The sequence below is a fragment of the Culex pipiens genome, chromosome 3 (genome assembly GCF_016801865.2).
Source record: "Culex pipiens pallens isolate TS chromosome 3, TS_CPP_V2, whole genome shotgun sequence".
Classification (NCBI taxonomy): domain Eukaryota; kingdom Metazoa; phylum Arthropoda; class Insecta; order Diptera; family Culicidae; genus Culex; species Culex pipiens.
In genome coordinates this window covers 9,051,032-9,066,898 of record NC_068939.1, presented here as the reverse complement: position 1 = coordinate 9,066,898, position 15,867 = coordinate 9,051,032, and the positions used below count along the sequence as shown (strand labels likewise).

General features: G+C 39.4%; 1 protein-coding gene across 2 annotated transcripts in view; it reads right to left on the bottom strand.

The window, feature by feature from the left end:
• The window catches only part of LOC120427524 (transcriptional coactivator yorkie), a 43,409-nt gene extending 27,848 nt beyond the window's left edge, over window positions 1-15,561 (bottom strand). The window contains exon 1 of one of the 2 annotated variants that reach the window (XM_039592401.2): window positions 13,284-15,561. In XM_039592401.2, coding sequence (XP_039448335.1) covers window positions 13,284-13,987 — 704 coding nt within the window. In that variant the 5' untranslated portion in view covers window positions 13,988-15,561. The remainder of the gene's footprint in view (window positions 1-13,283) is intronic. The other variant, XM_039592394.2, reaches the window with a different exon arrangement.
• Between the last annotated feature and the right edge of the window lie 306 nt (window positions 15,562-15,867).

The following is a 15,867-nucleotide window of genomic DNA, read 5'->3' as shown; positions in this document are numbered from 1 at the left end:
TAATGAAAATGTTTTGGGATCATTAGTCTAATAGCGTAAAAAAATATACTTTAAATTGTTTTCAGTTAATTGCACTTCCAAATCCATTGCATTTTTCAAGTTAATTAGCAAATCAGCACTGTTGATTCACTAAAACATATTAAAAATAAATAAATAGAATCGAGTTTTTTTTTGTGAAATAAACAAATTTTTTTTTCGAAAATTCAATCTTTTTTAAAATGTCCTGCTCCTTTCCTACGATTTCGCCGAAGACACCAAATCGATCAGAAAGTCCCTTCTTAAGATTCGGTTTTTGAATATTTTCATAGCACTTTTGGAATCAATGGACAAAGATTCAGCCAAATAAAATACAAAAAAAAAAATGGAAAAAAATTACCAAAAATAAAAACTTCAAAATTGGTTGAGCTGAAATACCGAAATATTCATTTTGAGGTTCTTTATATTCTTAAGCATTTCAAATGAATTAACTAATATTATATTAACATAGAATCCATTTTATTGAAATCTTTCAACAAACAACAACAATAATTGAAGAAAAAATTTGTGACGCCAGAATATCAGACCAAGTGTTGTGCAAAATGAACTCACCACCATCGAAGACAAGCATATAAACACCCTCGGGCATTGTTACCAATTCAGACAACCGCAAAATGACGAATAACTGTCACGACGAGGGTGTATATCGCTTGCCCGAAGAACCACAAACGCAACCATAACAATAACACAGATCGAGAACATCAACAAACCTGACCAAGACCGCGCGCGAACCGTTTGTAGTATCCAACGCCGGGGTGCATCTTCCCAACGGCGTCGCGTCAGCTTGTCGATCAGGGTTAGTAACACCGCGTCCGGGGTATATATTTACGAGCCCAGCAGAACGTATCAATAAAGTACCGCGGCTAATCACCCCGCGCAACTTTGGCCGGTACTCGAAAACGTGCGCAGCTGTGGCAATACTCAACAACCGGGTGGGGCTTATTGCGGTTTTCAAAATAGTCACAAATCACCAACACGCGCTCTTTCCTTGCTCTCGCGACACGTTCAAGTGCAGAATCCTGCGAACCTCTGGATCTGCACGACAGCTTCCTAATCCGCTTGCAGCTAATCTCTTGGCGACATGCGCGCACAAAATGATACAAGCGACTTGAATCTTGAACTTGATTCTACGCCGTTGTAATGTTTTGGGATTGAAACATTTTTGAAGCAAATGTTGTTCGCGTGTTCAGACTAACTTGTAGGACTCTCAAGTTATGACCCATTGTTCACATAATTAAACGAGAAAAGAAATTTAACTTCAATTCAAAACAAAATCTTTGACGTCGACGTCCGAAAAACACCACGAAAAGGAATTTCAATAGATTTATGCCACTTTTCACGCGTGATAGTCACTCTAATTAACGTTTTATGTGTCTTGTCACTTGTATTTCTGCTTATCCCGACTGCGAATTTAATGTGTTGAAATTTGCTTTCTTTGAATAATGTTGGCTTGATAAATCATGGTTCCACGTATTATACCGGATCAGTGTGTTGTTGACAAAATCGTTCGGTCCCCAAACGCGCCATCATCAACGATCATCAACAACAGCGGGTGCGCGCGATGGATGGATCCCGCCAGACAATTTTAATTTTAAATTTACTTTATATTTAAATCGCGCGCACCCAAGTCTCAAAATAGAACATAACTTTGATGGATTATACACTCCACCAAACGACAACTGGCTGCATCAATCTCGGGCGCGTCGCGCACCTTGCGCGCCCATCTAACAGTTTCTGGTGGCGTGGCCCCAAAGGACTATCGTAGATCACTCGCCGTTGTTGTTGGTGTCTTTGAGCGATTCAACGTAAGACAAAATCGCTTGACAGTGCTGTGCGATTTGGCATGATAATCGCTGTTTTTGTGAAATGATACAAACAGTTAAAAATTAAAAATGTCTTTAAATTCTGGGAAAATCATGTGTTTTCATCTAATCTTGATCCATCAGAGCTTTGACATAGCAAAACAAACGATGGTAAAATCGCTCGCAAAAGTATGCACATCACCTTAAATGTACATTTTTTCTACAGAAAAAAAAGTTGCAACCGACGGGATTCCAACCAAGCACTTAAAGAGATGACTGGCACCTAAGTCCTCACGGCTATCAGACCGTTGGATAGCGAAACAGATTAAAGTCAATATGAGCTTTGCCTTTTTGGGTCAATATTACATAAAACAATGCCAAATTCACACAAACCTTTTACACGAAGTTGGACCACTATTTTTTACTGTGTAATTGACATTTTGAATATTAAGTCTACAGTCCAGATTGAATCATCTAGAGGTGGGCAAAAAAAGAGCGAGCCGCTCAAAGAGCCGGTTCACTAAAAAGAGCGAACCAACCATGGCTCATAAAAAAAGAGTCGCGGTTCTTTTTGAAATCCCGTTCTTTTGAAATTTCAAATATTTCAATGCTTATAAATACACGCCAAATTTGTCAGAATTGTCCTACGGTGAACTTTAGGATAAAAAACGACCGGTTAAATATGGGATATTTCTAGACATTCTGAGAACTTAATCGACAAATTTCGATGGGAGGTCATTGCAACTTTCCAATGAAAAACTTTAAATAGTATTTATGCCAATATTTGAACACCACCTAAAAGTTTTTAAACCAATATTTTCAAAATGATTATCTAAACAATTAAAGTACTACTCGATTACAAATTTGTGCATTTTAAAATACTCAACATTTTTACCAAAAAAAACAACTCATGATATTTTGAAAAAATAAATAAATCTTCTTGCCCGATTAAACTTTGGCATTTATAGACTATATCGATTTAATCAGAATCTAGAAAAGAGTTCGCAGAGTATTTTCTCAAAATAAAATATCAGCATTTGTTTTATCTTAGCGGAAAAAGCCGCAATTTCGAAAAATTAATACCAATTTTCTCCAAAATCCTAGATTCAAGTTTGGGTGCTCTTCACATAAATTTTTTCGAACGTTTATACTCGACTAGAAATCTTGACCTAGAGACAGTCAAGACCTTTGGTTTCAAGCGAATCTTCTATTTTTTAGCTTTTTTTATCAAATAATTTATAAAAGTCCAATAAAAGCGTAAAAAATTACATCATTCTTCAAAATTGCCTTGTCATCAAAATTTTGAAAAAGAGCGTAAGAGCCGTTCAAAAGAGCCGCTCTTTTTTATGGGTGAGCGAAAATGAGCGGCTCCTAAAAAAGAACGGTTTTGCCCACCTCTAAATCATCCGAAGATTCGATTATAAGTAAGATTTTTAGAAAATTCGAATAATCGAATGAAGACAACATTATTTTTCTTTTATCATCGGGTTTGAGTTCTGCAACCCCCTTTCAATCAAATGCATTTTCTCAATTTTTCATCACCTGGTCGCCTTCTTGGATTCAATCACTTTAGAGTATTTTTGGGGTAATTATCAATTATCTGAAGTGGATTTTTTTCGAGGACTTCAGATAATCGAGTCTTAACTGTATCATAATTTTTTAACGTTTTCGTTTTGCGAAAATGTGTTTATCAATTGTGTTAAAACTTAAATCCTCCAATGTCTATTTTTTATAGACTTGTCTAATAATTTTAAAACATGTGACTTTTTGTTCAAGAATTTCGAATAAGGAATTTATTATTTTTGAAAATAATAATTTGGCATCAAACGTCTAACAATTCAAGTCTTTCAGCTTAACACAATCTGGAAACCTTGACAGTTTCGAAACCCTTTCCAATAAAAATTCCCAGTCCAAAGTGAACCACACAACCTTCGCGCCGGTAGGTGCTCATAATAATTGCACGCCAACACCTTTGCTCCCCTGAACAGCAGCAGCAGCAAACGGCGCGTAGATTTCGGGGGGCTTGGATTGGAGGCTTGTCGTTCATATACGGGGTTGCGAAATTAGTCGTTCCCAATTTTCAAACCCACTTCTTGGCACTTCTACACCAGGTGACTACCCCACATCGACCCAAGTCTGGTGCACCACGAGTCAGTCCGACTATACACACGTAAATTTAATTTCTGCCAGAACACTTCTGCGACTTCGTCGAGGTGAGTTTATGTGTCGGTGACGAAGGAAGTGCCCTTCCTGCCCCCGCCCCTCTCTTATTGCACCCAAACTGCCGGTAGCAAAATTGGACGGCAGCATTCAAATTTGATAAATTTATTTAACTTTGGCCCTCCCTTCTGCGCACGTGGGACGAACTGGGAAATTGAAGTGCGGAAAGAGCGCGTGATCGGGGAGAGGGGGATGCGGCGTGTATTTTTACGCGAATCGAATTGAATTTAATTCAGTAAAAGATTTGAACGGCCGCCGCCGCCGCCGGCTCAGCAGCGAAGGTTAAAAATAGTATTCCGCGCGCGAAATGAAAATAAACAGCGGCGGCGGCGGAGTGTCAAGAAAAGAGCCAGAGAGTTGTGTTGGATTGCTTTTGCTGCTTCAAAGGTTTAAAAAGCTACTAAGTCTTGGAGGCAGTTGCAAGAAGCCTAATCGGCGCTGCTGCGTCGTAGATTTGCAGAGAAGATTTCTTTACTAGAAGGAAATTGACTCTTTCGAGTGGAAAATGGTGTCAAGTAATTGTTTGGATTTGGAGTTGTGACAGCTTCACGACTTCGTTAAAAATGAAATGCTTGTGTGTGGGTGATGAAAAAATGATATTGATTAACTTGTTTTGTGTATTACTTGCAACATACTGAGCATAATGTTGAATCGCTTATGTTTTTAGTTAATCTTTGTCTTGATGATTTTAACTTGTACCATATGACTTTGTCAATGTTATGATTTTTTTCCCTGTTGTTTTATATCAAAATAATATGCAGTTTTTTTAATGTCTAAGCTTATGTTTTGATTTATATTAACCCTCTACTGCCCATTTTTTTCCAAAAGAAAAATTTTCCCGTATGTAGGAGGTCATTTAAGCAACTTTTGTTCTACGAAAGACTTTACTTCTCTTGTTTTATGTTTTTTCTTGTTTCATTGTTAATATTTTAATTTGCATTTATCTTGTTTAGTTATTGTTTGTTTTTGGTAGTATTTGGCCTATTCTACCACCTCTCAGCCCCTTTTATATTTTTTTCTTTGTTTTTCACATTTTCTGATATAGAATGGCACCATTATCATTTGAATTGTAAAAAAATGCGTAAAGGCATAGTCTGGGACGCTACAAAAATTACGGCATACTTAAAATATAGGAAAAAAATATTAGTAAAAAACACTGCCAAAGTTGACCCCTAAAAAATAACATTTTCAAAAACATTAGCAAAGTCACAAGTATAGACAACAAGTACAACTTCCAACCCTAAAATTTTCTAAAATTTTAAGAGTACTCCTTTCCAATGCTTTTTAAAGATTAAAAAATTTGTTGAAAATGGATTTTTGGCGATTTTTTAAATCGATGCTCGTCTAGAGGCGGGGTTGGGTTGTAGAGTTAATATCAAAAATGTGAAAAATTACCTCTTTTCAAATATAACTTATTGCTCACTATAATTAAAAGTTATGATTTTCAAAATAGAATTAAAAAAAAACATTGCATGATGCAAGTTATGTGAAATAAGTGTTTCCCAGTTAGAAGCTAGCTGTTAACTTTTATTCTCATTTGAATTTTCAAATAAAAAAAAACCTATTTTAGTTATTCTCCTCTCCACTATCAAAAAATACCGCAAAACAAAATTTTTAAGAAAAAATAAAAAGTCCAATAGAAAATTAAAAAAAACCAGTTGAAAATCAGTTCAAAATGTATATATTAGTTTAGTGATCCTGTACCGTACCATTTTACAAAAAAATAGGCTTTTTACCTCAAATTTGTTTTTTTAAACTAAAGATTGCAGAACAATGTACCTAAAATGGCTCTACATATATAGAATTTTAAATTGAGTTGAACTTAAAATGAGGAAGATATTGTTCAAAATTTTTTTTATTTAACTTTGAAAAAGCGTTATTTGATTTTTTTATGTAGTCCTAGTTCTGCCTAGTAAGATTACACAAAAATATAAACTAACATTAAATTTATTCCTTCCAACTTTAAATGACTACCTAAATGTTGTTTGAATAACGTTTCATCAAACAAGATTACCAAGTTGCAGTTTCAAATTTGCAAACTTGATACCACGCTCAACCCAGCTGATCAACCTCTCTCTTTCCAATCTCCAAAGCTGCACCCGCTGAAAGTCAAGTTGCAGCAGAGGTGCAGCCAGCATTTCGCATCTTCAATGTGGCTGCTGCTACAAAAACAAACACACACAACAAGGGGAGAGTCCAACTCCGCTGTAATCGCCGGGCCATGTCATGTAACATCACGTCGAATCGAACTCGAACTCACTCTCCCGTATATGTACAAGATGCTGCACATGCATCAACAGCAGCAGCAACCCCGATAGATCTATCTCTCGCTCAGTATCATTCACTTTATTAAACGTCACAATTGAATGAAAATTATAATTAACCCATTCATTAGACTGTAGGACGAACGACGACGCGACGGGACAGCACACTGCCAGCGTCAACGTCTGGTGGATATTGCTGCACTGACCGTTGCAGGTTGCAGCAGCAGCTCGTGTTCGATGTGTGTTCGATTAGGCGAAACGTTTAGTCTCCTCCTCTCTCTCTCTCTGTCGGACCTAGACAATGGAAAGTTGTTCAGACAGCCTTCACCTATATGAACCGCGCGATCGACAAGAAGTGGACGAAAGAGGGAGCGCAATTTGTTCATCATCTTGGAAGGAAGCGCTGCTGGACGGACAAACATGGCTTAGCGAGTTTCCGGTTTTTTCTTCTGTCTCTGCCCATGTTGGTGATACCCTACCTGAGTGTCTCGAGTCGATGTCGAGGCAAATGCAAATCTTAACGCCACACTAGCTACTGTCACACAGCTGTTGCGTTCAGCTCGCGAGACAGAGAGACTGAGCAGGAAATTAGCAAGACCAATTTGTTCATATAACGTTCTAACGGAATGACACTGCCGCCGGCTATAGCCTTGTGCGTACGCAAAGGGTGTCACTGTACAGTTACCACCCAGTTGTGCGAACTGTTGCCGGAAGTTGGGCTGAACTGGTAGATGGGAACAGGTGTCGAAGATTTTTTTTTCAATTTTAGCAACTCGCTGCAAGAAAAAAAAATTCTCTTATTTTATCTTAATAAGCAATAAAATTCAAATTAAATGGCTTATTTTCAAAATATGAAAGTGAAAAGTATCACAAAATGCTTTTTTTTTCGTACCCTTCTACGTCTTTTACTGATCTGTGCTCCCAAAATTCAAAATTTGTGAAAAGCTTTAAAATTCTTCACTTGATTACTATAATACAGACATGAGCATTACACAATTCTGGAGCAACATTTGAAAAGGGGGCGCATAAGCATTTTGACATCTAGAACTATTTTGCGAATTCCGAGCCGACAGGTCACTTTGTCACTAAACTCGATGTGTTAATCAATAGCTGGCCTTCCCAGCTACCATCTAACGTAGCGAGTTTTGTTAAATAGTTACCTGTTGTTTCGGAATTTGCAAAATAGTTCTAGCTGTCAAAATGCTTATGCACCCTTTTCAAATGTTGCTCCAGAATTTATCCTGAATATTAAAAGTTTTGGCAATACAAATTTTTAATTTAATAAATAATTTGTTTTGCCTCATTTTTTTCAGGAAAACTATAAAAAAAACTTGAAATATTTGTAGTCGCAAGTTTTTACAATTTTAAAAGTCTAAAAAGTATAAAATGAAGACACGATGCAAGCTTGATTGCAATGTTATCGCTTGAAAATCATATACGGGGAACGGCATGTTATTCCATCGTGCACCTCATTTTGACATATAAGCACTTTGGCGTTCGATTACAGCTTCTAACCAGCGTTTTTACCCAATATCAGGCAATAAATACACCCAAAGTTAAAGACCAAGGGGATAGCGAGATTTGCGTGAGTAAAGACCTCTCGCGTGTTCATTCGTTCATTGAAACAGTTCATCCTATTGAGTGGCTTATATGGACAAATGACCGCCACTTAGTCACCGTATCATGGTGGCCCATACGACAAAGGCATGGTTCAATAAGGCGAAGGTCTTGGGTTCGAGTCTCGGTACCGGTACTTTTTTTTATAGATGAACTTTTTTGGAAAATGAACCCATGAGTAAAGTACTCTCGGTAATTTCGGGATTTATCTCCTCTGTCCGCACACAGTACCATTTTACAACCGAACCTCTTTACCCTCTCGTATGCCGATGCCCAGTTCTGGGTGTAAGCTATTGTCTTTCATATGTCTATGAAACCTTATAAAAAAAAAAAATCTGGAAATGTACCCGAATCTGGTACATTTCGCTGAAATTCGTTTCGCTGAATGGACATTCCGTAGCAGGTCATTTCACCGAATGGATCTTCGCCATAAGTTTTTATTTTGCATGCAAAATTCATTGAAATAGATTTTGGTTGATTTTGAAAACATAAAAAAAATGCAAGAAATGGTTTTATTCTTGCTTTGAAAAATCAGAAACATAATTAAATTAACTATAAATATAAATCTGACATAAATCAATTAAAACTAAATTTCATGAAGATTTTCGGACATGTTCAGTTATGATTGAAAAAACACAAAAATGATCTTTTATCATTATTAGAACGGCTAGCGTCTTAAAAAAATATCAGGTTCAAAAAATCTACTATTATAAAAACTCTAGAAGGGGCTCAACAATCTTCCAGAAGAAAGTATGGTGCTAACTTGCTCCTAAAGAAAAACACAGCGTCTTCAAAACTACTCGTGATTTTTGAGTAAACCACGTTTTAGACCAGTTTTCAGGACGCTGTATCTTTTCCACACACTACTGCTCATGCCTGTAACAAAACTCACAGAAATGGTTTTAATTTTTGATAACACAGTTATTTTTTCTATGAACTGCAACTTGTTCGAAAAAATGATTAAACCCACAGAAAATTTTAATCATGTTTTTCTACAAAAAAAAGCAAAAAACTGCTCATGTTCAAATAAAAGAATAAAAAAAATGTTTTTTAGACTTGAATGTTTAAAAGAATGCGAAAAGAGTAATAAAATAAGTATATTTTTAAATCCGAATATTTTTCGCTAAAACAGCGCAATTTATTTTTCAGGAAAATTATTAGAATCTTTTAATATATTTTTTAATTTATTTTTTTTTTAAATATAAAAAAAACTATTAAAATTATTATAATTACATGACTCTTTGAAAAATCCAGCATAAAACAGGACATGCAAAAAAAAAAAGATTTTTTAAATAGCTGACTGTGCTTGAGACAGTGCAAAAACTCATACAAAACGATAAATATCATCTTTTAAGAATGTCTACACAGAAAAAAAAAGATGGTAATATTCATCAGGAAATGGTGACAGATTTTGTGTCAAAAAAAAAATGATTAATTTTATCCCAGAAAATGATGAATTTGCATCAGTTTTTGATGAATATTCATCAGGTTCACATTTTTACACATTTTTCAAAAAAAGAGGTTATATTCAAGCTATTAAATTTTCAACATTCCAAAATTCAACTTTTTTCCTGTGTATGAAACGCTAATGTTCATAAAGGAGGGATTAGACTATAACAAACAAACAAACTCACACCTTTTGACAGTTTGTCTGCATTTGTTTGCTGAAACGTCAGCATGCATATATTTGGCAAACTGTCAAACACGAAAAGTGTGAGTTTGTTTGTTTCTTTATTTTTCATAGTCTAATACCTCCTTAAGAATTTTAAAAGTACCGTCATCAGGAATGACATTAGACAGAAATATTTTTTTTGATTGCCATAATATTTTGAAGACTTTTTTTCAGTGTTTGTCGTTTTTTTTCTCCGTTTGGCGAAATATCATTCAGCGGAATGACCTTGGTTCATTTGGTGCAACGATCTTCGACACCCGACAACCATTTATCCTGTCTAGAGGCGGGTTGTAAAGGGTTCAACAAAATAGAAAATATCGACATTGCGACGCCCTTTTTACGCAAAGATGAGTAATGCGACGACAATCGTTCAAGAAACCGCTCACTTAAGTGCGGCTAATGCATTCTAGGAAAAAGAGGTAATCGCACCGGGTAAGCAAAACACTACTCCACGGTCACACCGGACGCCCAATCAATTGGACGTGGACAAAACCGGCTGCGTCGTTCAGAAACGGTTTCGGAGAACTCTGAAGGTAACTCGGTTGCACAATAAGAGTGGGTTGTACGGTCGTACCCCTTGTGTACTGCTAACTCAAATCAGATCTTGTTGTGTCCAGCTGTTTGTCAAAAGTAGGTGCATGCGGGAAAATCTAACCAGACTAGACGCGTGAATAGCTGACCCGCGGGTGGTGTCCCGTGGCGGCCCGGGTCGATCGGGACACCGTTGCACACCGTGAGACATAAGGCTTCGCCGCCGTGCTTTCGGTACACGTGCAGTAGGCGCTGCTAAAACACTGAAACGCCGTGTTGTAGCGATTTAAATCAAGCGGAAAGTTTAATTAGCAATCGATTGGGCGGCTCTGAAATTTAATAAACCCGCACTTCAATCTGTGCAAATCCGATTAAATCGCCGGCTAGTCCGCGAGAGGTGTTTGGTAATCGCCGGGTTGCGGTTACCTCGGGTGTGTAGACCATCGAGACGACGACGACGGTGTGGTCACTTGGTGGGAAGGCGTCTGAACACAATGACGCCTCCTCAAGATCCAAGTTTCGTACTCGGAGACTACTTTTGCGTCAGCGTCAGCAATATTTCATAAGGAACGACAACGCCGAGCTACCTTATCTAGATTCCCATCGATATCCGGTTACCTCCGTGCGCGCGGCGACGTCTTCGTCGTCCTCGAATGGCCACTTGTTGTTCAGGTCCTTTTTCACATTATCGTCGTCTATGCCCTTCACCGCTGCGCACATTCCAGCGGGGACGACTTGTTGTTCGTCTTCTTCTCTATTTCACAAACGAACCATATACCAACTTGGACGACGAGGGGTTCGGTCGAGCCCTTCAACGGAGAGAGAAATCGTTTGATTCTTCGTATATTCCCCGTTGATTCATTCGTAATTAGTTGCCGTCCCTCCTCGCTCAGGTTGGGTACGGCGACGTTTCCTGTTCGTGCGCTTCTGAATGAGTTCTTGACGAGTCGTTTTCCCCTTCGTCAGTCCCTTCGTTCAACAAGTGCCCGGGACAATGTTTTCGGGGCAGGTCGGCCGAATTTTACCTGCGGGACCCCCTCCCTTCCTTCTACCCATCAATGGTACAAAGAAGGTTTTTGTTTTCGTTTTTCGGCTGAACACTTGCGTCAACTCAGCCGCGTTCTTCGGCAAGTGACTCGTTTATCATTGCTTGTTTTGCATCAAGTTCCAAAACGTTTCCACCCGGAGACGGATTGCCCGCGGTTGGCGGTGCATTTTAGTGATTGTGTAAGCGTTTTTTGGCAAGGAATTTCGCCAATGTAAGGGACTCTTGGTTGTGACCCTTCGAAGGTGTAATATGACCCCTTTGTCGAGGTGTGTGTGGAGGCCAGAGGGCGTGTAAAAGGGTTCGTCATAAGATGATGGGCAAAAAATTAAATACAAACTTTATCTTGAGTATCTTTTGGATGGTTTTCTGATCGATTTGATGCCTTCGGCAAAGTTGTAGATATTGCTTAGCACCTTTCAGAAAAAAAAGTTACTTTATACTTTGACTTTTCACACAAAACATTGAATTGCACAAAATAATCATTTTTGAAATTCCAGGTAAATTTATAATAGTACACAGAAAAAAAAAGTTGAATTTTGGAATGTTGAAAATTTGGTAATGTTCACCTCTTTTTTGAGTAATATTACATAAAAAATGTTTGAAATTGTGAACCTAATGGATATTCATAAAAATCTGATGAAAATTCATCATTTTCTGGGGTAAAATTAATTTTTTTTTTGACATAAAATCTGTCACCATTTCCTGATGAATATTATCAACATATTTTTTTGTGTAGTTTATGCAACAAGTTGCAAAAAGTACATTTTTTTCAGCACGAGTCGTACATTTATCCAACGAGTGTTACCAAGTCGGATAAATACGATGAGTGCTGAAAAAATCAAGTTTTGCAACGAGTTGCTCACAACATTTTTTGCAATTCCGAAAAACGCTTCTTGAATGGAATTTTATGTCCAACATTGTTAAGCCATGTGTTAAGTCAATTACCGTTCAAAACAAAAAAAAAATGAACAATTTTACTTTTCGATACCACTGCTGAAAAGTTCAACTTTTCAGCACCCATTTCAGTGCTGAAAAGTAGAACTTTTCAGCACTGGCATTGAAAGGTATGAATTTTCCATTCTGTTAGTTTTGGTAGAAAAAAGTAGGCCGTTTCGTCGCTCGAGAGTGACAGGAAAAGTAAATAGTTTCACGACGGAATTGCAAAAAGAGTATATTTCGATTGCAATTTTAGTAATGTAAACAACAAATTGTGACCTTTCAACGTTATTAAAAATCTTAAATTTTTCAAAACATTGCAACATCACCAAATGAGTTTTTATAGTTCAAAAGATGGCATTTTTTGTCATCTGAAAAAAAAAGATTTTTTGAAAATGGTTATTATGTGCCTTTTGCGCGTTATTGACAGTTGAAGTTAAACAATTAATCAAAAATGATCAGTGGGAGCCAAACATCCGTTTATTGTTCAACCCCTGAAGATCCCTATTTTATTAGTCAATACCGGCGCCTTCCCAAGAAGTCTGCATTTCAACGAAGGTACACCCAAAATTCAGAGTCGGAAGAATCGTTCCCTCAAAATTTGTTGAGGGCTCAGTGCCAAAATCGATAGAATAATGCTACCAACTCACACTATCAAAAAAAGCGTTGATTCGTTAAGGCCGATGTAAATATTTTTCATAGTTTTTGTCCCTCATTAGTTTTCAAAAAATAGTAACATTTGACGAAAACAAAAAAAAAGTTGACGAAAACAGAAAAAAATGGGAAAAATACTTTTTGCTAAAAATGATTTCAAACGCAGGGGAATGCATTTTAAATTAATTTCATCTGATTGCATTTAAATTTCCATTAAAATTTTGAAGTTTTTGAACAAAATTTTTTTTTGCCCCTGATTTTTCGGGCCAATTTTGGGGGTGACAAAAACTTTGAATAAAATTTGTACCAGCCTAATTGAAACAAAAAATCTCCAACAAGTGTAATACTTCTGACCACTTCTTGGCCACCAAGCTGTGGTGGCCGAGGCAGTTAAGTCATTGGGTTAGTGTGTCAAAGGTCTCTGGTTCGATTCCCGTAGGCGACAATTTTTTGTCGATAATTGTCGATAATCAACTGGATTTTTAGATGGTTCTGATACTCACTTTATGTAGTAGATGCGTCCATCCTGTGTCTTTGCCTGCTCCCAGCCGGGCGGGAGCTCCCCAAAGTTTGCGTGCAGGTTGGACACATCGTACGAGCGTCCCCGTGCGTGCAGATGCTGGATGGCCTGTTTGGGTAGACCCTGCTGGGCCTGTTGCTGCTGCTGGGCGACCGACGACGCCCCTAGACTACTGCTGTCCGCTTGCTGTTGTGCCTTACTGCTATTGCCGGTGGCCTGTGCAACTCCACTGCCCGAACCGCCGCCGCCGCCCGTCAGACTGCTAATCAGTCCGGCCGGGATCTTCCCGAGGGACGCCGGACTACTGTGGGCCCGGCTGTGGTGGATGGGTAGACCGTTCGGTCCTGTGACTGGATTGACCCCGCCCAGGATGGTCGTCCCGGAGCCGAACGCCGAGTCGGCCGAGTTTTCCCGCGAGTGTGACACCGACGGAGATTTGGAGCCCGAGGACGGCGGCTTGAAGAACGAGTCCGGCAGCTTTCGCATGCGGTACGGTATTTGCAGCGGTAATTTATTGCTGAGTGTTTTATCGAACAGCTCGTTCAGCTTATCGTTCGAGTCTTTATCCACCAGAATTATCAGGTTTTTCTTTTTACTCGCCCCATCGTTCTCCTCCGAGGCGCTGGTGTTGCTGGCGGTGTTGTTGTTGTTGTTGCTGGCGCTGCTGCTGTTGCTGTTGAACGCCATCTTGTGTCGTGTCTCGCCGTGGACTTCGTCGCGAGCGTGAATGCAGTTGCTGCCTGCTCCTCACTCTGAACCCGAGAGAGAGAGAAAGAGTGAGTCGCTAAACGCGTTGCTGAGCCTGTTTGATTTTTTCTTCTACGTCTCGAGATATTCTCGAGTGCTGTGGCGCGCGGCGTCTTCGCGTTTTCCTTCGCGTCTTTTCAACTTTGCTTAAGCGATAAAATTAGCTTTTTCTTAATATTGCTTCCTTTATTTCTTACTTTAACTCTCTTCTTGACTGGCTGGCTTTGCGTCAACCACGGCCCGTTCCCGTTCTCCGATCTCTTGTTGTCCGCGCGTGCGACGACCGCGTCTTGCGTTCTGTCCCGTGTGTGTGCGTGTGTGTATTCGCTTATTCTCTCTCTTGTGTAGACGTCGACTCGACGTCGCTGGCTGGCGCTGGCTGGTGACTTCGAGACCGCGGCGCACAGCTTAACTTGCAATTTAATTTTTAAATTTATACTCTCCTCCCCTTCCCTTCTTGCTGCCTCGCGATCCCTGCCGCTGTCACACGCACGACCGTCTACTAGACTTATGTACGTGTGTGTATGTGTGTTTGAGTCGTGTGAAGGCACTTAGCTTAGCGCACGACACGATCAATTATTTATACTTTTCTACTCCAAATTTGACTAAGGTAAACAATTTTTCGGTGGTCGTGCTTCACTCTACACTATATACTTTAGCTCTGGGGCAGACACCGAATACGATGCGAAAAAATTCACTAATTGAGCAAAAATGGTCTTACACACTCTTCCTTTTTCACTTCACTTTACTTGCTTCGACTTAACTCTCAATTATGGCAAATTTCCTTCTTTTCCTTTCCCCACTTTTTTTCCTTCTTCTCCTCTTTTCTTCTATGCGCTTCTTTTGGACGCGAGCACAATCAAACAACTTTTTTTTTCTTTCTCCCTGCTGTTGTTTTACTTGCTTCTTTATTACATGTATTTTTTCGCTTGCTTCCTCTCAGACACTGAGCCGAGCCTCGACTTTTGCTGCACCGACAAACCACGTCGTTCACGCACACCTCCTCACACGGTTGCGCGCACCACTAATGTTTTGTGTAGAGCTTACACACCTCTCCTACTATACTGCTCTCTGATGCTCCACCAAACTCCGCCAACTCGCCGAGCTCCTCCGGTTAAGTTTGCGCGAAACGCGTTTAAGCCCAGTACACACTCATACTAAACCAGGCACTTCTTTGCGCTAGCTAGCTAGCTGATCTAGGCTGGTGTATTTGCGCGATGGAAAGTGTGTGATCCACACAATCCCGTCTGTGTGTCTCCAGTGAGATGACCCGCTCGCGAGGTTCTTTCCCTCCTTCGGACCCCCAAAAAAACGCAAGACGAATATCACAAAAGAGTTATCAACATTCTCGCAGAACCCCCTTCGAAAAAAAAAAAACACCTCAACAAACCCCAACCCAACGGAAAGGAGGAGAAATAAAGGGAAAAAATAAACAAGTCACCACGAGTCACGACACACCACCCGAGAGAGCACAGTCAGAGTTGGACCATACTCAGCAACTGATTCTACTTGACTAATTTTTATTACCCTCCTTCCCAAACATACAACGCAAAACGCAGGTCGATCGCGCTCGCCTCTCCTCCATTGAGCCAGGTTTGCTCACTCTCTCTCCCTCTCATTCAACTTTAACTTCTCTTCCCGACCAAAACCATTCACACTCAGTTTGTACAATACATAGCAGCAACTACTGCTTCTTCAGTCTAGTGCCGTAGCTAGAGTTGTGTGGAGGTATTCCAAGTCCGTAACTCCATGGCGATGCTGCACACCTTCGAAGGAAGGCGCGAGAACGACTCGGGGTTGTTTGTGTGTTTAGATGGTCG